Raw genomic sequence first — 27,675 nt, forward strand, 5'->3', positions numbered from 1 at the left:
ATGGCCCTCAAGAACGGTAGTAGCTAGGTCCATGCGGTGCTCCAACTGGTTGGTGCGGTGGCCTATCTCTTTAAGGCCCCGCACGAATTCAGAAGAAAGCTTACGGGATGCCGCTGTGATTTCATCCCGTACGATGCTGCGAAATCGTGTTAGGAGGTCGTCCGTATCAGCCGGGGGGGGACTACCCCCATCCATGGGGAACAAGTGTAGGCTGTCTGCGGGGGACGATGGACCCTCCACTGAAAGCCGGGTTTCGTCGTCCGGGTCCGGAGGCTCCGGCGCCATCTTAAGCATACCTCTGGCTGAGGCCTGAGCGGACCTACGATGCTGCTGACTCTTCGGCGGCTTCTTTGCCGAGCGATGCATCACCAGAGCCCCCGCGGGATGTTCCGAAGCCGGCAGGGGTGAGTGTGGCACGGGAAGGCTGCGTCTATGTCAGATTTGGCCGGTGTTTAAGATCCGACGGCACGGAGCGAGGGAGTCAAGCTGCCATCTCCATCGCCCGCGCGCATGCGCCCCCCGCATGCAGAACTTTTCAATACACAGTACGCATGCACTTTTGTCAAGCTGGAAAGGTGCCCCCTAGCATGACAAAAAGTGGATAGGTGTGAAAGGGTCCTAACTAAAACAGGTACACACAGAATATGGTGCATAGTAACCAATCAGTTTCTAAGAGTCCATACAAACTATTCAACTTTTATTGTCAGATTTCCTTTAGACCCCTTTCACACTGATGTGTTTTTTAGGCGCTTTTGGACTGAAAATAGTGCCTGTAAAGCACCTGAAAAAAAAACCCTCCAGCAGTCTCAGTGTGAAAGCCCAAGTGCTTTCACACAGAGGTGATGCGCTGGCAGGACGTTAAAAAAAACTCCTGCACCGCTCCTGCACTGCTCCTCCACCGCTTCTGCCCATTGAAATGAATGGGAAGCGCCGCAGAACCGCCGGCAAATAGCTGTTGCAGCGGCACTTTACTCGTCCTTTTAACTCTTTTTCGCCCACTAGCGGGGGTTAAAAGCACCCCACTAGTGTCCGAAAAGCTCTAAAAAAACGACAGTAAAGTGCCGCTAAAAATAACGCAGTTTTACCGTCAATGCCCACCTGCTCCAGCGTGAAATCAGCCTTAGATTTACCAAAACAATGTAGTGTGGGGGGCCTGCCTGATTACATATAAATTGAAACTTTTAAGGTTTGACCTCAAATTATATGGTTTTGGTAAATCTGAAGGACAAAAACTACAGAAAATTGTATAGTGTGTATCCAGCTTAACTTTATCTTGTTCATTTAAGCTTTGACGATAAAATCTAAAAGTTGTTTGGTTACTATGCACAGCTGCGCTAGATTCTGTGTGCGCCAGTTTTAGCAAATCTACCCCAATGAGTATATTGTTTACTTTGCCCAGTGAAGTTGTATTTCTTTCACCTAATCGCGTGCACAGAAAATATTTTTTTTTCATTTCTTCGAACATTTAATTTGAGCATGTTTACTCAGATATGTAAATTGTTTACTTTTTAGTAAATCATCCCTAATGAAATCCTTTAAAATAGTAACATTGTAAAAAAGCTACATAATAAACACAACAAAAGGACAAATACAATTTATAAATTAGTAGCTAAAGAAATGTATGCCGGCAGATAACATTAAGAATAAAATTAGTCTTGGGTTTTTCATATGTTTATGTCTAATTTATATTTTATGAAAAACAAGAAAGCAAAATGAATAAAAGTGATGATACATACCACCAATTCTGGCATTAAATGCAATTCCTACTGTACAATGCGAATTGTTTGCAGTAGCTGCTACTTCTCCTGCACAGCGGGTTCCATGTCTGCAAAGGTAAAGAATATCTTTACACAGCGAAAGCTCGCAAGCCCATCTGAAACTTTTCACGTGACATTTAAGTAAAAAATAATAATAAAAAACACTGGACGTCTCTTGAAAGTCTCAAACATTAATAACGCAATACAGTGGCCGTGAAACCTATGGAGAGGTCAAATCTATAGGCAAAACAAAATCCATTTTGGTATTTTTCATCATAGGCCATTCACATACAATCTTTAGCTATAAAAACATCACTGCAAAGTATTTTAAATACTTCTGAGCTTTACGTTTCATCAGTGTTTAACTCTGCATGAGCCATGACATTTTGATAAGACTGTTTTAAATGTCACATAGGTTCTCAGTGATGTCTGAAAACTGAACTGCAAATTAATGGCAGATAAGAAGCTTCAGTGGGGATACTGTTATGCTTTTTCTTTTTTGGTCTAAATCCCTTTTCAGAGCGAGAATGATCAAACGACTGGGGTTTATTTGCTAAAACTGGAGAGTGCAAAATCTGGTGCAGCTCTACAATCAGCTTCCAGTTTTTTTTTCAAAGCTTAATTGAACAAGCTGAAATTAGAAGCTGATTGGCTACCATGCACAGCTGCACCAGATTTTGAACTCTCAATTTTTAGTAAATCACCCCTATTCTGTACTCCTACTCTTGGGCCTCTTTGCTGCATTTGAGACTGTGGACCACTCCCTCATTCTCAAAAAACTACACTCCTTTAGTCTCCGTGACTGTACTCTTTGCTGGTTCTCACTCTACATATCCCTCTGCACCTTTAGAGTCACTTACAATTCTACTTCCTCCTTTCTTGGTTGGGGTCCCCCAAGGTTCTGTTTTTGTACATCTTCTATTCTCGATCAACACTGCCTCCCTAGGTCAGCTAATAGCCTCCTATGGGTTCCAATACCATTTCTACGCTGATGACACCCAAATCTATATCTCTACTCCTCAACTCACTCCATCAGTCTCCACACATATCAATAATTTACTAACAGACATATTAAACTGGATATCACACCACTTCCTCAAACTCAAACTACCCAAAATCAAGCTCATAATATTTCCTCACCCACGTACCCCATCCCCTGAATTGACAGAGCAACTATTAACCTGTCCCCGCATGCCAAGATACTAGGTGTATTCCTGGACTCTGAACTATTCTTTTAACCCCACATCCAATCAATGCCCAAAGCTTGTCGCCTCAGCCTCTGAAACACCTCCAAAATAACCCCCTTCCTAACCCCTTCCTGGTCATTTGTCTCCTTCAATACTACTCCCTCCTCATTGGCTTACCTTTACATAGGCTATCTCCCCTTAGGTCCTTTATGAATGCTGCTGCCAGATTCATGCACCTTACTGGCGGCTCAGCCTCTGCTACCCAACTATGCCGATTCCTCCACTGGCTTCCGCTTGTCCAACTAATTAAAATCAAAATACTAACAACAACTTACAAAGCCATCTACAACTCTGCCCCCAGCTACATCACTAACCTATGTCGAAAAAATACAAGGAGCTTTCCAAGCTGAAACTTACTAATGAGCCAGCAACCACGCGAACTGACCTGTCTAACAATATGCGTTAAGAACGGGGTTCTGTTCTTAAAGCATACTGTTAGACAGGTCAATTCAGTTGCTTGCTGGCTGGTTGGTAAGTTTGAGCTTAAAATCTCCTTGTATTTGTTTGACATAAGTCACCCTTCCAGTGCTCCTTTCTGCAATAGACCAGTCATAGGTGGTGGCAGTGGCCACTTGTTTGTGCATCACTAACCCTCAAAATACCAACCTAATCATTCTCTTCATTCCTTCAAAGACCTCCTCCTGCTCTCTAGTTCCCTTGTCATCTCCTCCCATGCTTACCTCCAGAACTTCTTCCAAGCCTTCCCCATCCTCTGGAATGCCCTTCTCCAAACTGTCTATCTCCTACTCTGTCCACTTTTAGACGATCCCTGAAAACTCTTCTCTTCAGAGAGGCCTACTCTGTGCCCACATAACAACTGTAGTTGCACTTTCTCCATCAGCTCTTTCCTCACAGTTATGACCTTTTGTGTCTCTTGACCTTCGCTCTTAAATGGTAAGCACAAATGAGCAGGGCCCTCTGATTCCTACTGTATTAAATTGTATTGTAATTGTATTATCTGCCCTCATGTTGTAAAGCACTGCGTAAATTGTTGGCACTATATAAATCCTGTATAATAATAAATATAGCGAGTCTAATTCATTCTATACTCTCTCAAGAAATATTCATGTAAACGTAAACTTAGCTAAGTTGGGTTTGGCTGCTGCAACAACCTTAAAATGAACATTCTCCCCTATTTCTGTACCACATATGCTCTCTATGAAACTGTCAACATCTTTTTTCAATCAACTGCACTCAGCTTTAATATTATTTCTATAGGACTACAAAGTGATTAGACTTAAGCATTCTTTACTAAATTTACCAGTCATGTGGAGGAATCACCCTTCTGAATGTCAAATTATGCTATAGGGCAACAGATCTGACTAGATAAATAGATTGGTTACGTCACTCCACTTAAAACTTTGGATGTCTTTGAAACCTGAACACCACCAATTAACACTTCAAGGACTTCTGTGATTATCAAGCCCTCCTCATATTCACTAAAAAGAAATCCTGCCATAAGTGTAGTGATCAAAATCGCACCACAGGATTTTGCTACAACAACCATCTCCCCCTTTACGTCATCCCCATTCTGAAATACCCTGAAATCCCACCTGGATCTGAAAATTCCAAACTGACAGCTCTGCAAAGATAGGCAAAATAAAAAGTTAACAACTCTCTAACCACTCCAGAATGGCTACATAGGAGAATAGGAACATTTTACCCAATTAGATTGCACTACAACTCCAAAATTACTCTGCATACATTGCAAGGAAAGCACCCACTCATGTCATATAAATCCATCTGCAATGCTCAAATAACACACATACAATGTAGGATGGTGACACACCAATACAAACATGCTGCTTTTTTATTGTTAAAAAAGTTGGCTTGGCAGTATATATCAACAATGCAGATCCATCCGATGCATTTTGTGCAATCAAGTGCTTAATCATGCAGTGGTATCTAGACATTCAATCCCACTTTTTAACACATGATTACTCTCCTTTTTTCTGGTAAGTAACCAAATTTCAGCAGTAAATTGTCAAGACATCCCAATCTATTAATAAAAATACAGATAGTAACATGCTACTAAATTCATTTAAGTCTTATGCACACTAGGCTCTTCTGAATGCCTTTTTCCCGACAGGAGAAAAGCAGCATTAAAACACACCTAAAGCCATGCTTTTCGAACACGTTTAGGCGCATTTGGACGTATACAGGCATGTCAAGTGTTTTGGCGTTCATTTATTTCACTGGCCAGAATATTAATTAATCCTGGCCATTGAAATGAATGAATGCTCAAGCACTAAAAATGCCAAGTATTTAGGCGCAGCAAGGTTTTTTTCTGCCAAAATGCTCTTCTCCTGAACGCAATTTTGGTGCATTCAGATTTCTGCCACTAAATTACCCTGCCTCTAAACGCCCGCAAATGCCTATGTGTGCATGAATACATAAGCTTACATAGAGGGGCGTTAAAGGGCAAAAAACAAAACAAAAACTCAAACAACTGTAAAACAGGAATTTGAAATCTGCAGTGTGCATGAGGCTTTTAATCAATAAGGTCATATTTGACCAGACACTGTATATAATAGACCAAGTATTAAAGATTACTTGCATACTAATGTATACATGAAAAAGAATACATTCATTTTTAAACCCTATACAAATATATACCTACACATGAGAATATAGATATAAAACATCCCATCAGTCAAACCATGTCCTGTTATGCATCATAAAAATCCAATACACCTCTTTATTGCATAATCTAAGTAAGACATCTCATCCTCCTTAAAATGGCTTCATCTTTTATATTTCCTGAATTGTGAGATATGTTATTCTTCTGTCATGATTCTCATTAAAGTGTCTAGCCACATTAGTGTAATTACTCATTGAAATTCCACTCTATGATTAAGTACTTGTGTTTGAAAAAAAGGGATCTTCATTCAAGGTATATCTGTCATATCAAGTATTTAAACAATAAAGAAGACGCATGTGTATATTGGTGTGGCGTCATCCTACATTTTATGTGTGTATTTATCAGTGAGGAGCTGGATAGGCACCCGCTAATTAAGTGGACAAGGGGGACTGAACTAGAGCATTACTGTCTTAGAGCTTTAAACACACTTTATTACTAGTATACAAGCTTCTAATTTAACCCTCACCAGAGCACAATATATATAAAAAAATGGAAAAGAGCTATGATAACAAAATGTAATCCTGATCAAGTCAAACAAAAATATTTTACTTGCTCACAAATTGTCCATAGCCAACAAATTCCAAGAGCATCAATACAAATTACTCACACATTGGAACAGACCCCCCCCCCCCCCCTTTTATTAAATGTAATAAACACATGCTGGAAATATACATGTACCTGTCCATTCTGCTATTCAATGAAAAAGGCAATCTATTGCACTACCTTCTACACAGACTCAGCATCCTGACTCTTACACCACAACCATCTCTAAATATAATATATTTATAACTAGACACCTATTAAACATAGCTAGGGCATGCTTCTGGCCTTATGGAAACAAACAATGTCCCCATCTGCAACACTTTGGTTCTCCAGTATTCAAGAAATTTAGCAAATAGAGGATCTACCGTCCTAAAAACACAAAAGGAAAAGTTCAGAGCCACCTAATTCTCTTGGACAAACCATCCAGGCTACCATGACTTCAAGCTTTAATCTCCACTCACTTGAGCTCTACTATATATCTGCTTCCCTGTTTTACAGGTAGAATCTAGTTTAGGTTCGATCCACTGGCAACATATAGTTAAAAAATGTATGCTAATATTCCCACACGTTCCTTGAATGAGCTTAAAGGTAGTAGCTGAGGCAGCAACAGCCAGCTGGAAACTGGAATCATCACAGATCAGTGTACAAATTTGCCAGCACATCACATATCGTAAAACCTCCAAAGCTTTCGATGAAAAATGATCACATTCATTTCAATCGCCAGAATAAAATTTTGCCCAACAAAATAAATAAACTCCCAAACACCAAACGCTGCTAAACTTGCTTAAGCTGATTTAAAGAAATGCAATGTACTTTTATTGCTGAATTTCTCCTGTCAGGAGGGACAGCGTTTACAATAAACCAGAGTGCAAGAGGCTGTAATGTGGCCTGGTTTATTACCGATAATCCTGAATAGAAAACAAGAGCCTTAAACAGGTCTGCCCTTTGTATGAATTTCAGATTTTGCACTTTTAATTTTCTTTTTTTAATTCTAATTTTTCTATTCACTTCTGAAAATTTAAAACACAAAGGTATTTATTTGATTGGGTATACATCAACTAAGATCTAATTGGTTTTGGTCATTAACACATGAGGTTTTATACAAAAAACTATCCTCATCAATTGTGATCTATTCTGTATTCATTCTCTATCTAAATGCAGTACCCAGTATACTACTAAAGAATGCAGATGGTGCATTTCTCAATCAATAAAGATCTCTAAATCAACCACCATAAGAGGCAGACAACAATGTCTAAAAAATCTGATATGTCTCGTAAACGGAGATCAAAATGGACCGAACACCACAAACTCACACAGATGTTTAAAACACCCAACACCAGGTCCCATATTTCTACACTGATAGTTTCTCTTTAAGTGTATCATTCTAACAAACCTGGTTGATGAACCTGATTTATAGAAATTGCTGGAAACAGATTCTATTTCTCATTTATCCTTAGGCAGTTTACAAAATAGAACCTTAAATTTGTTTAGTTGCTATGAGCAAGAAGTCCACTTTTCTTTCTGCCAGTTTTCATACATCAGCCATGATTTGCAGATATGTGTAGATGACAACTACTCTCTTAAGGCTTTTTAGATAAACAATCATGTCACAATGTTCTTCTATTTACTGGATACTTTCTTACAGCATTATTTAAACAAAGGTTGAATAAAATAAGCTACATCATGACTTATCAAACAGTCCTATTACAGTTCTGATTACTGCAAACTTAAATAAAATCGTCCATTAACCTCCCTGGCGGTATGATTATTTTGGATTTTAGGTGCTAAAAGCGGTACAATTATTTTGCATGAAAATTTGGCGTTTTATATTGTAGTCCTGCAATTCTTAGGAATAGCTCTCTTAAATCTGTCCAAACCAGAGTCTAGCAGACATCCCGGGTATGATAAAGTTTGAAAAATGAAATCATAAATTATAATATAATAAATAACTATAAATAATTATACCAAATAATAATATAACAATAATAAAAATGATTTAATAATGTAATCAAATCAAAAACACTGAAATTTGCTCAGTTGCAGAATTGTCACTGTCATTACTTTTCAGTATTTGATGACGGATCTCCCCAAAAAACGCTATCCCTCAATTCTGCGAGTGATTCTAATTTATTATCGCTGTTTTCTAGCTGGTCTAAAATAATTTTTGATGTAAAGGGACAGTTTTGGTTGCTATGGACAATCTCCAGTTTCCAGGCATAAAGAACAGTTTTTATAATATAAAACTGCATGCAGGACACTGGACAGACCACTAGGGACAAAGGGGATGCAAAATAAATACATACAGCAATGTAATCTGTAAGATTACATTATACTGTATGTATACTGTATGTTTCACTTTTTGAATTTGGCGCCGATCTCCATCCCCATGCATCGCAACGCTCGCAGGGAACGGAGATCGGCTCTGTGATGAATCGAGTGGAGGATGAGCTGCTCGTACAGCATGGGGACATCGGTGGATCCAAGGGAGAAGGTAAGTAACCTCCTCCTGGATTCAGCGATGTGGTCCCGAGTCTGGCTCAGGGTTACGGCTTTTGGTACAAAACTTCCACCCCGAGCCAGACTCGGGAATACCGTCAGGGGGGTTAAAGAAACTCCAAAACTAAAGAGAAATTACACCTTTAACAGTTGTCTCCAGAAAATAAAATAAAAGGAAAACTCTCAGAGGGAGCACATGACCTGGTAACAACTGTCAAATGTAGCATTTCTCCTAACATTGGGGTGATGCCCTCTAATGTGCCACCAAGACAATATGTATAGGAGAAATCTTCCCAAGAATGGCACAGACAGCAATATAAAACACAATTGGGACTAGCTCCCCTTATTCTATTCAAAATAAAACATTTGGCCGAGCTTTTACATTAACCACTTGGGTCCCAGGTGCCATTTTAAAACAGCACAGAGACAACGGCTATTCCTCACAGTGCTTCAGGAACTGCACCTACCACTCCAGCCTGGCATGTAGGCTGGAATTTCCGGCTCTCATTGACAGCACTGATCTCCTGTTCCTGGACTTCAGATCATGCTACACAGAACTCCTTAGAAGCACAGATCATTTTAACGCCTCTGTGACCACGTAACACATATATGAAGCATCCAGGAAGTGGGCCTTATTCCTGGGCACCGCATATAAAGTATATGTTTCTGAGTTGTTGTTTGAAGAGCACTGGATTGTGTGATTCCAGCACTGAGACCAAGCTGTCAGTGACAGCGCTGAGTCTTGTACTAATGGCTGGAAACTGGAAGAACTGGCTCTCAATCACATGATCATTTCCTCTACAGCCCATCCCTGTGTTGATTCTTCTCTGTGAAGAAGAAAAGATATATACAATGCCTTGCAAAAGTATACACCCCTTTGGCTTTTTACCTATTTTGTTACATTACAGCCTCTAGTTAAATGTTTTTTTTTATCTGAATTATATGTGATGGATCAGAACACAATAGTCTAAGTTGGTGAAGTAAAATTAGAAAAATATTTACATAAAACCATTTTTCAGAAATAAAAAAATGATAATTGGCACGTATGTATTCACCTCCTTTGTTATGAAGCCCATAAAAAGCTCTGCTGCAACCAATCACCTTCAGAAGTCACATAATTAGTGAAATGATGTCCACCTGTGTGCAATCTAAGTGTCACATGATCTGTCATTACATATACAGACCTTTTTGAAAGGCCCCAGAGGCAGCAACACCTAAGCAAGAGGCACCATTAACCAAACACTGCCATGAAGACCAAGGAACTCTCCAAACAAGTAAGGGGCAACGTTGTTGAGAAGTGCAAGTCAGGGTTAGGTTATAAAAAAATATCCAAATCTTTGATGATCCCTAGGAGCACCATCAAATCTATCATAACTAAATGGAAAGAACATGGCACAAAAGCAAACCCGCCAAGAGATGGCCACACACCAACACTCACAGACTGGGCAAGGAGGGCATTAATCAGAGAGGCAGCACAGAAACCTAAGGTAATGCTGGAGGAGCTGCAGAGTTCCAGAGTAGAGACTGAAGCCGTACGCTCCATGGAGTTGGGCTTTATGACAGGGTGGCCAGAAGAAAGCCAATACTTTCAGCAAAAAACAAAATGGCATGTTTTGAGTTTGCGAAAAGGCGTGTGGGAGACTCCCAAAATGTATGGATGAAGGTGCTCTGGTCTGAAGAGACTAAAATTTAACTTTTTGGCCATCAGAGAAAACACTATGTCTGGTACAAACTCAACGCATCGCATCACCCAAAGAATACCATCCCCACAGTGAAACATGGTGGTGGCAGCATCATGCTGTGGGGATGTTTTTCAGCAGTCGGGACTGGCAAACTGGTCAGAGTTGAGGAAAAGATGGATGGTGCTAAATACAGGGGTATTCTTGAGCAAAACCTGTACCACTCTGTGTGGGATTTGAGGCTAGGATGGAGGTTCACCTTCCAGCAGGACAATGACCCCCAACACACTGCTAAAGCAACACTTGAGTGGTTTAAGAGGAAACATGTAAATGTGTTGGAATGGCCTAGTCAAAGCCCAGACCTCAAGCCAATAGAAAATCTGTGGTCAGACTTAAAGATTACTGTTCACAAGTGCAAACCATCCAACTTGAAGGAGCTGGAACAGTTTTGCAAGGAGGAATGGGCAAAAATTCCAGTAGTAAGATGTGGCAAGCTCATAGGGACTTATTCAAAGCGACCTGGAGCTGTGATATCCGCAAAAGGTGGCTCTACAAAGTGTTGACTTTAGGGGGCTGAATAGTTATGCACATTGACTTTTTCTGTTATTTTGTCCTATTTGTTGTTTGCTTCACAATAAACGTAAAAAAAACCCTTCAAAGTTGTGGGCATGTTCTGTAAATTAAATGATGCAAATCATCAAACAATCCATGTTAATTCCAGGTTGTGAGGTAACAAAACAAGAAAAATGCCAAGGGGGGTGAATACTTTTGCAAGGCACTGTAGTATACTTTCCTCCTCCCTAGAGGAGAAGCCTGTACAAAGAAAAAAAAAACAATAATGATCAACCTAGTTTAGTGAGTGTAAGGCTGGGTTCCCATATATCTCAGTTTGGGTCTGTGAAGGCTCATGCACACTGAATGTTATAAAAACACCAGTAGCTTTAGCTGTCGATTGCTGCATTAAAAACACGTGTTTTGGAGCATTTTTGCACTAGCGTTTTTTAGAGTTTGCATTTTTTAGCACAACTATATTCCCACAAAAGCTTATGGTTCAAAACGGTCATAATTGCTGAATAGCTGTGTTTTTCAGCGTTAGAGCATTTTTACAGCTAAAAAACACCTCTCCAACCCCACTAGTTCTGGGAGTTTTTTTTTCAGCCAGAAAACGCCCCAGCCAAAAACTCTGATAAAAGCCTATGTGTGCATGGATAGGATAATATGCTAGGGAGTTTACTGGCTGCAAAAAATGCTCTGTGCCAAAAACAGCAGCTGTAAAAACATCCAGTGTGCATGAGGCCTTAGTGGCAGGCCTTTCACCATGATTGTAACCTTGTCCTACTGCTGATGAGGTGTAACAAGATGATTTTCCCCCATTCCCAGAATGATGACAATACAATACATTAATGCATTACATGCAATACATTAGAAAACATGTAAATTTACTTTCAGTGTTATCCATGACCTCTGAAACCCCCTCCCCTCCACCCACAGCTCTTGCTGCTTCTCCAACCCACATCCCTCCTATCCACCGTATTCACCTCTTCATCCCCCTCCCCAATCCATGGCTTCCACTTCAGGACTTCTCTCCATACACAGCTCTCACCTCTAAATAGCCCTGTCTGCTACATTTATTCACAGCTCCCAACCTTTGAACCCCCCCTCCATCCACAGCTTTCATTAATGAATCCCCCTTCATCCACAGCTCCCACCTCAAGCCATCCCCTTCATCCACAGCTCTGATCTCTGTACCCCCTTCATTCACAGCTCACACCTCTGGGACCTTTTTTCTCTCCATCCACAGCTCTTATCTCTGCACAACCCCCACCCCCCATTTCATCCACAGCTTCCACCTCTGAACCCCCCTCCTCCAACCACAGCTTCCACCTATGAACCCCCTTCCTCCACCCACAGCTCCCACCTCTGAACCCCCCTCCACCCACAGCACTCACCTCTGATCTCCCCACTCCTCCACCCACAGCACTCACCTCTAAACCCCCCTCCATACACAGCTGTCATCTCTGCACCCCCCTCCATCTCCAGCTCTCACCTCTGCAGACCCCTTTTCCTTTATCCATAGCTCTCACCTTTGTTCTCCTCCCACCCTCCACAGCTCTCACCTCTCACCCCCATCATCCATGGCTGGCCTGTATTCCACAGCTTAAAACTGTACCCCCCCTCCCAATCTCCGTACAACACCTATGGCCAGCACAGCTCTAATATGTGGGCTTTATTGTAAACACAATGAACATACTAACTCGCTTCTCAGCCTTTCTTATTGGGCAGCATCAGTGAAAAAATTGTGTACTATTGTTTCTTGGTCCCACTACTGGTACAAAGAAAAAAAAAAGCACTAGCATTTGTGGTATCGCTACGATCAACAGGAGATTGACCTCCCTAAGTTGAACATTGGGTTTTGAGGTTAGGGTTTGTTTTGATCCTGGTCATGAAGGGGTAAGGCTGAGACATAGCTGCTGTTGAGTCTCTGTTCAGCATCTCCCTGCAGCAATAGAACATATACAGTTTTGAGTATATATCTATACATATATATATATATATATATATATATATACATATATATCTATATATATAGATATAGATATCTATATACATATAGATATCTATATATATATATATATATATATATATATATATATATATATATATATCGATGGATATATGTACAGAAAGGGGGGCTTGTGCGTTCACCTTTCAGGATCCATGAGTGCTGCTCTCTCTTTTGGATTATATGTACTACAGTTTTTGCCACGCACTCGGACCCATTCTTTATCTCTGATATGTGTGCAGTGGCAACTATTGGATATTATATATATATATATATATACAGTGCCTTGCGAAAGTATTCGGCCCCCTTGAACTTTTCAACCTTTTGCCACATTTCAGGCTTCAAACATAAAGATATAAAATTTTTATTTTTTGTGAAGAATCACCAACAAGTGGGACACAATTGTGAAGTGGAACGAAATCTATTGGATATTTTAACATTTTTTAGGAAATAAAAAACTGAAAAGTGGTGCGTGCAAAATTATTCGGCCCCTTTACTTTCAGTGCAGCACACTCCCTCCAGAAGTTCAGCGAGGATCTCTAAATGATCCAATGTTGTCCTAAATGACTGATGGTGATAAATAGAATCCACCTGTGTGTAATCAAGTCTCTGTATAAATGCACCTGCTCTGTGATAGTCTCAGGGTTCTGTTGAAAGTGCAGAGAGCATCATGAAGACCAAGGAACACACCAGGCAGGTCCGTAATACTGTTGTGGAGCAGTTTAAAGCCAGATTTGGATACAAAAAGATTTCCCAAGCTTTAAACATCCCAAGGAGCACTGCGCAAGCGATCATTTTGAAATGGAAGGAGTATCAGACCACTGCAAATCTACCAAGACCTGGCCGTCCCTCTAAACTTTCAGCTCAGACAAGGAGAAGACTGATCAGAGATGCAGGCAAGAGGCCCATGATCACTCTGGATGAACTGCAGAGAACTACAGCTTAGGTGGGAGAGTCTGTCCATAGGACAACAATCAGTCGTACACTGCACAAATCTGGCCTTTATGGAAGAGTGGCAAGAAGAAAGCCATTTCTCAAAGATATCCATAAAAAGTCTTGTCTAAAGTTTGTCACAAGCCACCTGGGAGACACACCAAACATGTGGAAGAAGGTGCTCTGGTCAGATGAAACCAAAATCGAACTTTTTGCCCACAATGCAAAACGATATGTTTGGCGTAAAAGCAACACAGCTCATCACCCTCAACACACCATCCCCACTGTCAAACATGGTGGTGGCAGCATCATGGTTTGGGCCTGCTTTTCTTCAGCAGGGACAGGGAAGATGGTTAAAATTGAGGGGAGGATGGATGCAGCCAAATACAGGACCATTCTGGATGAAAACCTGTTGGAGTCTGCAAAAGACCTGAAACTGGGACGGAGATTTATCTTCCAACAAGACAATGATACCAAACATACAGCAAAATCTACAAAGGAATGGTTCACAAATAAACGTATCCAGGTGTTAGAATGGTCAAGTCAAAATCCAGACCTGAATCCAATCGAGAATCTGTGGAAAGAGCTGAAAACTGCTGTTCACAAACACTCTCCATCCAACCTCACTGAGCTCGAGCTGTTTTGCAAGGAAGAATGGGCAAGAATTTCAGTCTCTCGATGTGCAAAACTGATAGAGACATACCCCAAGCGACTTTCAGCTGTAATCGCAGCAAAAGGTGGCTCTACAAAGTATTAACGCAAGGGGGCCGAATAATTTTGCATGCCCCACTTTTCATTTTTTTATTAGTTAACCACTTGGGATCCACGCTATTGCCAAATGACGGCATTAGCGCGGATCTACTTTTCCGGGACTACGTCTATTGACGTCGTTCCGGGTACGAGCGGCCTGCGCGCGCCCTGAGGGGCGCGCGCGGCGCGCTCTGTGATCGGCGAGTCCATGAGACTCGCCTGATCACCGATCCGTGCAAGGGGTCGATCCCGACCCCTTATCACGTGATCAGCTGTCAGCCAATGACAGCTGATCATGTGATAGAACGGAGCCGGTAATCGGCTATTATTCCTCCTCGCGCTGACAGCGCGAGGAGAGAAAAAAAAAGCCGATCACGGCCAGCAATACAGCTGACCACCTGCCCCCTGCCAGTGCCCACCTGCCCACCGCAGTGCCATCCTGAATAAAAGTAAGTGCCCCCCATCAGTGCCACCCACAGTGCCCATAGTGCCACCCACAGTGCCACCCACAGTGCCATCCAGCAGTGCCACCAACAGTGCCACCCACAGTGCCCACAATGTGCCTCAAAGGTGCTGCACCCCAGTGCCGCCCATCAGTGCCCAGCAGTGCCACCCATCAGTGCCCAGCAGTGCCGCCCATCAGTGCCCAGCAGTGCCACCTATCAGAGCCACCTATCAGTGCCACCTATCAGTGCCCATCAGTCCCATCTATCAGTGGTACCTATCAGTGCCCATCCGTGCCACCCATCCGTGCCACTTATCCATGCCACCCATCCATGCCATCTTATCTGTGCCCATCTTTGCCCATCAGTGCCGCCTTATCTGTGCCCATCGGTTCCGCCTTATCTGTGCCTATTAGTGCCGCCTTAACTATGCCTATCAGTGCCCACCAGTGCAGCCTATCAGTGCCCACCAATGCAGCCCATCAGTGCCCACCAATGCAGCCCATCAGTGCCGCCTAATCAGCGCACTTCAATGAAGGAGAAAAATGACCCGTTTGCAAAATTTTATAACAAACTATTAAAACATGATTTTTTTTTTTTTTTTGCATCTTTTTTTGTTTGTTTAGCAAAAAATAAAACTCCGAGCTGTAACTAAATACCACCAAAAGAAAGCTCTATTTGTGGGAAAAAATGATAAAAATTTCATTTGGGTACAGTGTTGTATGCCCGCGCAATTGTCATTCAAAGTGCATCAGCGCTGAAAGCTGAAAATTGGTCTGGGACTGAGGGGGGTTTAAGTGCCCAGTAAGCAAGTGGTTAAAAAAGTTTCAAAAATCCAATATATTTTGTTCCACTTCACAATTGTGTCCCACTTGTTGGTGATTCTTCACAAAAAATTAAAATTGTATATCTTTATGTTTGAAGCCTGAAATGTGGCAAAAGGTTGAAAAGTTCAAGGGGGCCGAATACTTTCGCAAGGCACTGTATATATATACCACATAAAATAAATAAAAAGCAAAACCTTCCCCATATTAATCCAAAAGTTCCAACAATGACATGAATGATCTGAATCAAATATGTGTTTACTGTACAAGCGTCAAATGTTCAAAAAAATTAATGCAACATCATTTGGAATTTTAGTAATTGTAGACCTGTGAAACTGTTTCTGTTCTTGCCAGCCCCACCTTATTTTTTCTTAATATTATGCTAACAGTTTAAGCAAAGTTTTTTGTCTGTGTGCTGCAATGTAGTATTGAAAGTGGAAAAAAGCTCTCTAAGGCTGGGTTCACACTGCTGCGATGCGGGAACGCTGCGAATCCGCTGCGGGTTCCCGCATTGCATGCCTCCTGGCGGCAGTTCACACTGCCCTATTCGAACTGCTGGGAGTGTCAGTGAAAAGTTAATGACACCCCCAGATCAGTTTTAATTTCGCAGTTCGATCTGCAAACTCGGACAGGAATCGGATCGCATGGTGTGAACATCCATGCGATCCGATTCTGCTGCGGACCAAAAAAAGGGTCCTGTGCGAGTTTGGGCCGAATGCGATGCAAATTCAGCCATACTATCTTTATGGCTGAACTCGCATCGCACAGAGATCGGATGTGATTTGCACTGCAGTGCGGTGCGAATCACATCCGATCTCATTACCGCAGCAGTGTGAACCCAGCCTCAAAAAAGAAAACCAATCTGCTATGTTACCTAGAAATCACACCTGTGTGGTGTAATCTTAATCAAAAGACTTTGAAGGGTATTTTTTGGCTTAAAAATCTGGTGGTGCGAAAGTCACATAATATATTTTTCAATTTTCCATGATTTCTTTCCAAAAAACCTGAATGGGACCTTTTACACTAGTGTGTTTTTGTTGCATTTTTACCTTGCTAAAAAAACAGGAAAAATGTTTCCCTTTAAATCCTATGGGCCTTTTCTGCGCCGTGGGGGCTGTGGTTCTTGAAAAGTCCTGGTTGCAGCATCTTTTGTTCGGTTTCCAAAACTGCTCCAAAAACGCACCTGTGTTGCGTTTTTGGTGTGTTTTTTCAGTCACATGTCCAAGTTTCACAAATGCATGCTGGATAATAGGCACCCAGAAATCGCACCAGAAACCCTCTGGAAACACGTAAAAAATACAGAAAAAAGCCATATGCATTTTTGATGCAATTATTCAACGGTTTATCGTAAGAGCAGCCTAAGAAATAAAAATATGTTTGTATGAATTTGCTAGCAAATTACAGTCCTCTCTGCAAAAATAAAAATGATATACATTACATTAGGATGGGATAAAAATGCTAAAGGGCACAGTGTGAGGAAATGAGAAGAATGCTCTGGGAGTCAGGGGGATTAAGAGAGAATAAGGCCCTGGTACTCAAGTGGTTAAAATCAAACTGCAAACTGCCAGAAAAAAGTTGTATTTGTAGTATGATTCTCTACAATTAACAAAGGTTTATAAAGGTGCTGAATTGAAGTTGTATATGTGTACATTCATAAAAAGTAATATAAAGTGATATCGGAGGAATTTTTCTTCACTTGACAATGTACATGTACAGAGGGATGTTATAAATAAAGAAAAAGTGTCTGGAAGGTGGTCGAACCTCAAGAGGAAACATGTTTAAACAAAATAAAGAGCCTTTGCCTGAGAAACTCCAAATAGAAGAGCGTGTGCTTCATTTCACTGAAGTCCTTTTATTGTTTATAATGGAGAGGAACAAGTTCCCAGGCTTTTTAAATTACAGTCTAAAGAGACACAGGGCTAAAAGGTTGTGCATTTGTTCTTTGTGTTACTGTCAGGATGATAAAGTAGGCTGAAAGACTACAAGAAACCTTGGTTACACAAAATTTAGCATTATTAAGAAAAGTGCCATGGGTATACCCATACCTGGGGGATAAGCTATTTTGGCAACAACTAGGCAAATCATACATGGCCCACTGAACCACAGCCACCCAAGCCTTGTGGTACTAGTCTTCATAGATTACAATTTGTTCATGTTACTGAAACAAACATTTTAATTTCATGTTTTTTTTTTTTTTTTTTATGTTGTGCAGTTAATATAGTTTAATTTTAATATAGTGCAATTATGTTGAAACCCCATATAAAAATATATTTCAATATAGTTTTTTTTTATTTTTTATATTGTATCCTTAAAGGGGAGATTGCCTTTCTATATTTGTCCAATGACCATTGTTATTAGGACTGAAGTGAAGGAAAATCCTAAATAGTTGTCACTTGTAAAGGAATAGAGGGAAATTCTCCAATGGTGACTAAATGAATTTCTGCCTAACAGGATACATTCTTTGGAAAGATATCCTCTTGGTGGTGTGTCTACAGGACAGAGGGTGAAGGAAATTATATCCAAAGGGGCTCGTATGACAGAAAGTGGCACTATATCATCCACTATACTACCCAAAACAAAAAAGTTTCAGCTTTAGAAACGCATTTTTTTTTTTTACGCAGAGTAGGGCATGGTTTGACCTTCCACCATGATTGCAATCTTGTCTTACTGCTGCTTGAGTGGTAGAATGGTGATTTTCCCCCATTCCCAAAATGATGAAAATAGTATTAACTCAACTTTTCTCAAAGAGCTACTGTTGAAACTGATTGAATGAATTCACCATGCAGCCCATGGCAAATACTCTAGTTGGTTCTATATGGAGAGAGTCATACAGCATTTATTCCTCTTTTGCTCTCCAGCAGATTTACAATGACAATACAGAACTCACTAAAGGCTGGTACACGCTGGGTTGCATGAAAAAAAAAAAAAAAAGAAACTGACAACTCCGGTCAAAGCCACTGTACTAACCATCCAATATTAGTACAGTGATCTCCCCCTCTGAGCTGTTGTTGTGTTGTGACAGGGGGATGCCCCCCTCCCCCCCCCCGCCAAAACACTCCGATCAGCGCTCTCTGCCATTGGCTGAGAGTGCTGATCTGGAGTCGGTCGGCTGCTAATTTTCCAGCATGCATGTCCGTCCGTCCTTCGAATCATATAGTGTCTTGCAAATTCTTCATTTGAATTTTTGGTTGTAGTACCAGAGGATTATGTTGTTCACTTTGCAAGGGAGTTTACACTTTGCAGGGGAGTTTTCCCTTAGCTTAGTAAATGAGGTAAGGTTCTGATGACTTTTTCCAATTATGTGCAAGTGAAAATACTGGTAAGGGGTGCTTAAAAAAATAATAGCAGGAGGAAGTGAAGTTCGATCATGGAGCAGGTAGATTGTCTGCTTATATTTACTACTGATGTCAAAACACCTAGAGCTGTGGGGTTTTGCAAGTCATGTTCACCAGAATTAAGCAAGATGAATTTTGCGAGTAAGCAGAAAAAGGCCACAGGATCGAGTGAGTCAATATAAACTTTGTGCGATAGGGCAACTGTAACTTTTCAATACTTCTATAGTGCAAAGCAGGGTAAAGATAGATCACAATCATTTGTTTTTTTCAGTTATGATTTGTCTGTGTATGTATTTTGAAAAGGTGTTTTTGAGCCTATTATGCTTTTTTCTTTAAACTCTGTCTCCCTTACCATTTAGCACACTTATTCTTCTTTTTATGTTATTCTAATAGCTTTGGAATGTTAGTTTGTAAGCAGTTTGGTGTCTGTAGTTATGCTGTAAAGGAAATGGAAGTTAATTTTATTATCTGTAAATACTAAACTGAAATATAGGACCTATGGCTATGCAAATAAGAAATGTGAAATTGTATCTGGTTTTTGATGCAGGCACCTTAACGAGAGTGCAGAGGCAGCATTGCAGTAATCCAGCTAGACGTTGATATAATTGAAAGTCTCAGTGTAATTCTTCATCTTCTAATTAGAAATTATTTTTGTGAAAGGAGTACAGACTATAAAATTTGTTCTGAATATGCCCACTGGTGAAATTACCACCATAGCAGCCCATGTGTCCCCTCCCTTCACCTTCCCTGTTCCTTGACCGCAAGCCTCTTTTTCTCCACAAGTGACACTAGGGCATTTTTCCTTAGACTAACCAGCAATGTAAGGGGCCCCATGCAACATACTCATTATGTTGTGCAGTGCATTGTTGTTCCCTAGGTTCTGCGTAGCACATTATATAGACCTAATCCTTTTACTCTATATGCTATGTCGTGTTTTACATAGTCCTTGCTAAAGTTTTTATTTTGTAAACAGCTGCTTGTTGCTGTGCAGTTTTCAAATAATAATTTTCCCTTTTAAGGTAGGCTTTTCACTTAGGGGTGTACTCACTTTTGTTTAGACATTAATGGCTGTGGGTTGAGTTATTTTGAGGGGACAGCAAATTTACACTGTTATACATGATGTACACTCACTGCTTTACATTGTACTTTACATTGTAGCAAAGTGTCTTTTCTTCAGTGTTGTCACATAAAAAGATATAATAAAATATTTACAAAAATGTGAGGAGTGTACTGTATCTAATAAATTGTATCTCACTAAGTTGTTGTTTTTGATACTTTTTTCCTGATTTCTCAGCAAAATAAAGCATGGAGACATGGCTGGATAGATGAATTTACTTAAAATACTAAAAAGGAATTAACCAGTTGCCGACCGCCGCACAACGATGTACGTCGATAGCATGGCACGGGCAGGCATATTGGCGTACATGTACGTCCCTTGCCTCCCGCGGGTCGGGGGCCCGATCGGGCCCCCGCCCGGTGCCTGCGGCGGTCGGTATTCGTGCGGGAGCGATCCCGGACGAGGGGACGGCCATTCGTTCATGGCCACCCCCTCGCGATCGCTCCCGACGAATAGGAATCCCCCGTGACATCACTTCCTCTCCTGTAATGTAAACACAGGAGAGGAAGTGATGTATTCTCTCCTCCGTGTCGGTATTTTTCGTTCCGACACGGAGGAGAGCGGATCGGTGAGTTGCACCAACACTCTACACACACAGTAGAACATGCCAGGCACACTCACACCCCCCCTTTACCCCCCGATCACCCCCCCAATTACCCCTGCCCCCCAGTCACAGTGACACCAATGTCATTTTTTTTTTTTTTTTTTTTTTTTTTGCATTGGTGTCATTTGTGACTGTAATAACTGTTAGGGCAGTTAGAGTTAGCCCCCTTTAGTTCTAATGTACCCCCCTAACCCCCCCAATAAAGGTTTAACCCCGTGATCACCCCCCGTCGCCAGTGTCACTAAGGCTGGGTTCACATTGCAGCGGTTTATGAGAACGAATGTGATTCGCACCGCACTGCAGTGCAAATCACATCCGATCTCTGTGCGATTCGAGTTCAGCCATTCGCCGCACCCGCCGCACCCGCCACACCCGCCGCACCCACCGCAAATTCGCACGGGACCCTTTTTTTGGCCCGCAGCAGAATCGGATCGCATGGGTGTTCACACCATGCGATCCGAGTTTGCAGATCGCACTGCGATATGCGAACTGATCTGGGGGTGTCAGTAACATTTCACTGACACTCCCAGCAGTTCGCATAGGGCAGTGTGAACTGCCGCCGGGAGGCATGCGATGCGGGAACCCGCCGCGGATTTGCGGCGTTTCCGCATCGCTCCAGTGTGAACCCAGCCTAATAAGCGATCATTTTTCTGATCGCCGTATTAGTGTCACAGGTGACGCTAGTTAGGCAGGTAGGTATTTAGGTTCGCCGCAGCTTTTTATAGCGCCAGGGACCCCCATATACTACCGCATAAAGCCCCCTGATTGCCCCCTAGTTAACCCTTTCACCAGTGATCACCATATAACTGTTACAGGTGACGCTGGTTGGTTAGTTATTTTTTATAGTTTCAGGGCACCCGCCATTTATTACCTAATAAAGGTTTAACCCCCTGATCACCCGGCGGGTGTCATTTGTGACTAATAACTGTTAGGGCAGTTAGGGTTAGCCCCCTTTAGTTCTAAGGTACCCCCCTAACCCCCCCAATAAAGGTTTAACCCCGTGATCACCCCCCGTCGCCAGTGTCACTAAGGCTGGGTTCACATTGCAGCGGTTTATGAGAACGGATGTGATTCGCACCGCACTGCAGTGCAAATCACATCCGATCTCTGTGCGATTCGAGTTCAGCCATTCGCCGCACCCGCCACACCCGCCGCACCCGCCGCAAATTCGCACGGGACCCTTTTTTTGGCCCGCAGCAGAATCGGATCGCATGGGTGTTCACACCATGCGATCCGAGTTTGCAGATCGCACTGCGATATGCGAACTGATCTGGGGGTGTCAGTAACATTTCACTGACACTCCCAGCAGTTCGCATAGGGCAGTGTGAACTGCCGCCGGGAGGCATGCGATGCGGGAACCCGCCGCGCATTCGTGGCGTTCCCGCATCGCTCCAGTGTGAACCCAGCCTAATAAGCGATCGTTTTTCTGATCGCTGTATTAGTGTCACAGGTGACGCTAGTTAGGCAGGTAGGTATTTAGGTTCGCCGCAGCTTTTTATAGCGCCAGGGACCCCCATATACTACCGCATAAAGCCCCCTGATTGCCCCCTAGTTAACCCTTTCACCAGTGATCACCATATAACTGTTACAGGTGACGCTGGTTGGTTAGTTATTTTTTTATAGTTTCAGGGCACCCGCCATTTATTACCTAGTCTCACTAGTGTACCCCTAAATTTAGGGGTGTCTACTTTCCAAAATGGGGTCATTTGGGGGGGGTTTGTGCCATCTTGGCATTTTATGGCCTTCAAAACTGTAACGCCCTTAGAAAGCCTGAAGGCGGTGCTTGGTTTTCGGGGCCCCGTACGCGGCTAGGCTCCCAAAAAGTCCCACATATGTGGTATCCCCGTACTCAGGAGAAGCAGCAGAATTTATTTTGGGGTGTCATTTCACATATGCCCATGGCATGCGTGAGCAATATATCATTTAGTGACAACTTTGTGAAAAAAAAAAAAAAAAAAAAAAAGTTTGTAATTTTCCCGCAACTTGTGGCAAAATATAAAATATTCCATGGACTCAACATGCCTCTCAGCAAATAGCTTGGGGTGTCTACTTTCTAAAATGGGGTCATTTGTGGGGGTTTTGTGCCATCTTGGCATTTTATGGCCTTCAAAACTGTAATAGGTAGTGAGAAGTGAACTCAAAAATTTACGCCCTTAGAAAGCCTGAAGGCGGTGCTTGGTTTTCGGGGCCCCGTACGCGGCTAGGCTCCCAAAAAGTCCCACATATGTGGTATCCCCGTACTCAGGAGAAGCAGCAGAATTTATTTTGGGGTGTCATTTCACATATGCCCATGGCATGTGTGAGCAATATATCATTTAGTGACAACTTTGTGAAAAAAAAAAAAAAAAAAAAAAAGTTTGTAATTTTCCCGCAACTTGTGGCAAAATATAAAATATTCCATGAACTCAACATGCCTCTCAGCAAATAGCTTGGGGTGTCTACTTTCTAAAATGGGGTCATTTGTGGGGGTTTTGTGCCATCTTGGCATTTTATGGCCTTCAAAACTGTAATAGGTAGTGAGAAGTGAACTCAAAAATGTACGCCCTTAGAAAGCCTGAAGGCGGTGCTTGGTTTTCGGGGCCCCGTACGCGGCTAGGCTCCCAAAAAGTCCCACATATGTGGTATCCCCGTACTCAGGAGAAGCAGCAGAATTTATTTTGGGGTGTTATTTCACATACGCCCATAGCATGTGTGAGCAATATATCATTTAGTGACAACTTTGTGTAAAAAAAAAAAAAAATTTTTTTTTTTGTCATTATTCAATCGCTTGAGGCAAAAAAATAAAATATTCAATGGGCTCAACATGCCTCTTATCAATTTCCTTAGGGGGTCTACTTTCCAAAATGGGGTCATTTGGGGGGGTTTTGTACTGCCCTGCCATTTTAGCACCTCAAGAAATGAGATAGGCAGTCGTAAACTAAAAGCTGCGTAAATTGCAGAAAACGTACCTTAGTTTGTAGATGTGACAACTTTTGCGCAAACCAATAAATATACAATTATTGACTTTTTTTTTACCAAAGACATGTGGCTGAATACATTTTGGCCTAAATGTATGACTAAAATTGAGTTTATTGGATTTTTCTAATAACAAAAAGTAGAAAATATCATTTTTTTTCAAAATTTGCGGTCTTTTTACGTTTATATCGCAAAAAATAAAAATCGCAGAGGCAATCAAATACCATCAAAAGAAAGCTCTATTTGTGGGAAGAAAAGGACGCAAATTTTGTTTGGGTACAACATTGCATGACCGCGCAATTACCAGTTAAAGCAGCGCAGTGCCAAAGTGTAAAAAGACCTCTGGTCATTTACCAGCAAAATGGTCCGGTCTGAAAGTGGTTAAAAAGAGTTTTTGGTTTGCAGTGCCCAGATGCAGTGCAGTTCTGCTTTATAGACCTTAGCACAAGAGGTATGCCAAAACAAACATTTATTCAAATACTTTGGACATGCAAGGTACAAACTTTCCTTCCATAATGTGGTCACTGTACCAAGAAAATTATCAGCACCTGTTGTCAGTTTAATAGCTAGGTCTTGCTTGGTGTCTCACAGACAGGAGGGCAGACATTACAGTCTCAGTAGAATTGGCAAAAATTGGGGGACATTTATCAATCCTTTTTCAAGGCAAAGTCATGTTAAATAGGAGCAGTGAAATGTATCATTGGACAGATTTATTACAAGGTTACAGACTGAGTGTATCCTTTGGCTGCTCTAAAGTCACAATTGCGACTGAATGAAGCCTGACCATTTCTTAATTATGCATCTGTTGTATTAAAACTGTCTTTGAACTTTTCAAACTATTGCATTTGGCTGCCTAGGAATACAGACACACGGGTCTGTAAGGCTAGGATCAAATATGTCCGATGCCAATTTCCAGTCCGTTTTCACTGCCAATTTCCAGAGCAGCTGTTCAGTTCAGCAGTTCAGCTACGATCTCTAGATATGGTTCAGATGCGAATGATCAGAGGCAGCAGCCACCGGCATCTTTAACAATGGCTGGTTGTTAAAAAGCAGGCAGCGAAGCCGGCCGCTGTGTCCTTAACAACCGATGACTCATCAGCTGTCGGATTCCTTACTGACAGCTGAATGTAAACCAGAGAATTGCCAGCAATAAAAACTTGAGAAAAAAAACCCAGTGTGGGAGTCCATACCAGGCCCTTATAAAATAAAAAAATGGCAAGGGTCTCATCGGAATCTGAAAGCCCATTTTAACAAGGGGGCCCCCATTTCCCGCCTTCCATGTGAATAAGTAGGGGTACATTACCCCTGCTCATTCAACAAAAAATGTGTAAAAAATGAATAAAAATACAGAAAAAAACAAAAACAATGTTACCTGATGTAGATCCAGCATCAATCATGATGAACGTCGCCGCCACCACCAACCTGAGAAAAAAAAGTCTGCACCGGTCACTGTCTTCTGACATCTGGCAGTTCTTAAATACCTAAGGGGCATGGCCATCTGGCCACCCCACCTCTTTTGAAGAGACTTTGCTGAAGGATACAGTACACTGTTTCATCTGACACTAATTGTGGCTCTAACTAGCTTGATAAATGGCCCTCATTGTTTGCAGAACACCATGTAAATTTTATCACAGTTATAAACTGGGCAATATATATATATATATATATATATATATATATATATATATATATATATATATATATATATAGCTATATATATATATATATATATATATATTACCCAACTTCTTGGTAAAATACAAAAGATGAGCTTTGCATCAAGTAAAAAAAAAATACCAAATATATCATGCCTCCAAAATATGTGTGCCCGTGAAAGGGCAAACAATACACCAAACTGTCCAGAGGTGACTCTTTAGAAGCTTTTACAACTCATCAATTTAACATTGACTGATGACCCTAGTATTATTGCTCTTATTCCAGGATGCATTATAATATGTGTGGTGCACCATTTTTGTACGTATGCACAACTGACACATGCATTAGAGCTTGTAATGTGGGGATGAGGGGCTTTTTTAAATTGTTTTCATTTTATTTTATTGCTGTCAGAATTCTAACACCCGGGCTCTCCATTCTAACACCTGGGCACAGGTAAGCCTAAAACACATGATGAGGGGGGTCAGGTGGAGGGGAGTACCTTTCCAGCAGTGTATAAGTTATCACTACTGCTTAGCAAATACTGTGTGATGTCTTCATAACCCATTTAGTAGTTTACTGTTTTTTAAAACTATATCCCCAGTTAAATCCACAGCCTGTCATCATTTTCTAAAACTGGCACAAATATTTGAGTTGCATCTTTGGTAACAAAACTGGGGGCATTCTATCCAGTGTACTGAGTACTAATTGAATTGATGGTGAGATTCTAAAAGGATACTGAGACTGACACTCTTCTTAATATACAATCCAATAACAGCGCTGGACAAACATCCAAGAGTCCAAGGTAAGTTAATGTTGTTATAAACTTAAAAAGTTTTTTTAACTTTATTGCATTAAAGTAAACAAATCCTCTAATACTTGTCTATTTTACTATGAATCAATTATCATTAACTTGCCTTATTCCGCTGCTTACCTCTTCTATAGAAAACATTACTTGACTGTCTGCTCAACCCGCTTCAATAGCTTTGGAATCACTGAACTTGTACTAGACAGCCAATCAAGAGTTCAGACTTCTTTGGCTGCATGCTTATTCCAGTGAGCTAGAGGTAAAGCTTTAAAATGTGTTTCTTTCAGCCTGTGGGTTGCCATAAAGTGCAGATGGACAAAGCCGTTGATTGGCCCAAAAGTTTTCTTCAATTTTTTTTTTTTAAGGATGTTGGGTGGGAGGGGACAGGCAGGACCACATTTCAAATACATTTTAGCTGGTTCATCTGGAACTAGATGAAATTCAATCAGCATACAGGCAACTGAACTATCATTTTAAGAGGTTTAAAATGCCGGAAGGCGGAGCAAGGTTTATAATCATGTGACCGCCATGATTGGCTGTCACAGAGGTTGCATGACCGGAAAGCTTCCATTAGCCACTGCTAATTGTGCCGAGAGCGTGCAGGGTGCATGTTCTCAGCACGGCTGTATTTACACGAATTCACAAAGATATGCAGCTGGTCGGCGCCAAGGTCCTCCCGCAGAGAAGCTGAATATTTGTGTGCACCCGGCTCCAAGAGGTTAAGAATGATTTTAGAAATGGCAGCCAAAATATTTACCACTATATATGTTTAAACAGTGTATTGTACGTATGCAAATACCAGTATTTAGAATTTGGGAACAAGGCAATTTTTTGAATTCATATTGTCAGTCAAAAGGACTCAAATTACTGCACAAAACATGCCGACTCATCTCTTCAGAAAAAAAAAACTACAAAAACAGAATGGAAAATGCATCCCTCCAGGGCTGTCTTAATGCATGGGCCCCAGATGTATAGGGAGCCCCATGATAGTCTTGCATTACATCATACATACCAACTGTCTTGGATTTGCCAGACTAGTCAAGCTTTTTACTAAACTGTCCCAGGTTGGCCATTTCCTGAGCAGCATCCTGGAACATGTGCTGTGCCTTCCTGATCCCAGTATTGTGCCCTCCTGACTCCCTGTACTGTGCCCTTCTGCCTCCACCCCTGTACTGTGCACTTTGTGTTGATTAGTCTTTGATTTATTGAATGCTTTTTATTTTGTTTAAAATGGATTTTATTGAAAGTACTAATAAATAGATATATGTTTAATTCAATCAACTATTTCTAGAGAGTAGGTGCGTAAATTATGGCCCCTGGGCCCCAG

General features: G+C 41.5%; 1 protein-coding gene across 4 annotated transcripts in view; it reads right to left on the bottom strand.

Moving 5' to 3' along the window:
* The window catches only part of PCSK5 (proprotein convertase subtilisin/kexin type 5), a 628,432-nt gene that overhangs the window by 395,388 nt on the left and 205,369 nt on the right, over window positions 1-27,675 (bottom strand). For all 4 annotated transcript variants that reach the window (XM_077474911.1, XM_077474913.1, XM_077474912.1 and 1 more), the window contains exon 6: window positions 1,737-1,825. In XM_077474911.1, coding sequence (XP_077331037.1) covers window positions 1,737-1,825 — 89 coding nt within the window. The remainder of the gene's footprint in view (window positions 1-1,736; window positions 1,826-27,675) is intronic.

The sequence above is a fragment of the Lithobates pipiens genome, unplaced genomic scaffold, assembly GCF_037356315.1.
Source record: "Lithobates pipiens isolate NorthernLeopardFrog02 unplaced genomic scaffold, aLitPip1_a1.2 Scaffold_13, whole genome shotgun sequence".
Taxonomy (NCBI): Eukaryota; Metazoa; Chordata; class Amphibia; order Anura; family Ranidae; genus Lithobates; species Lithobates pipiens.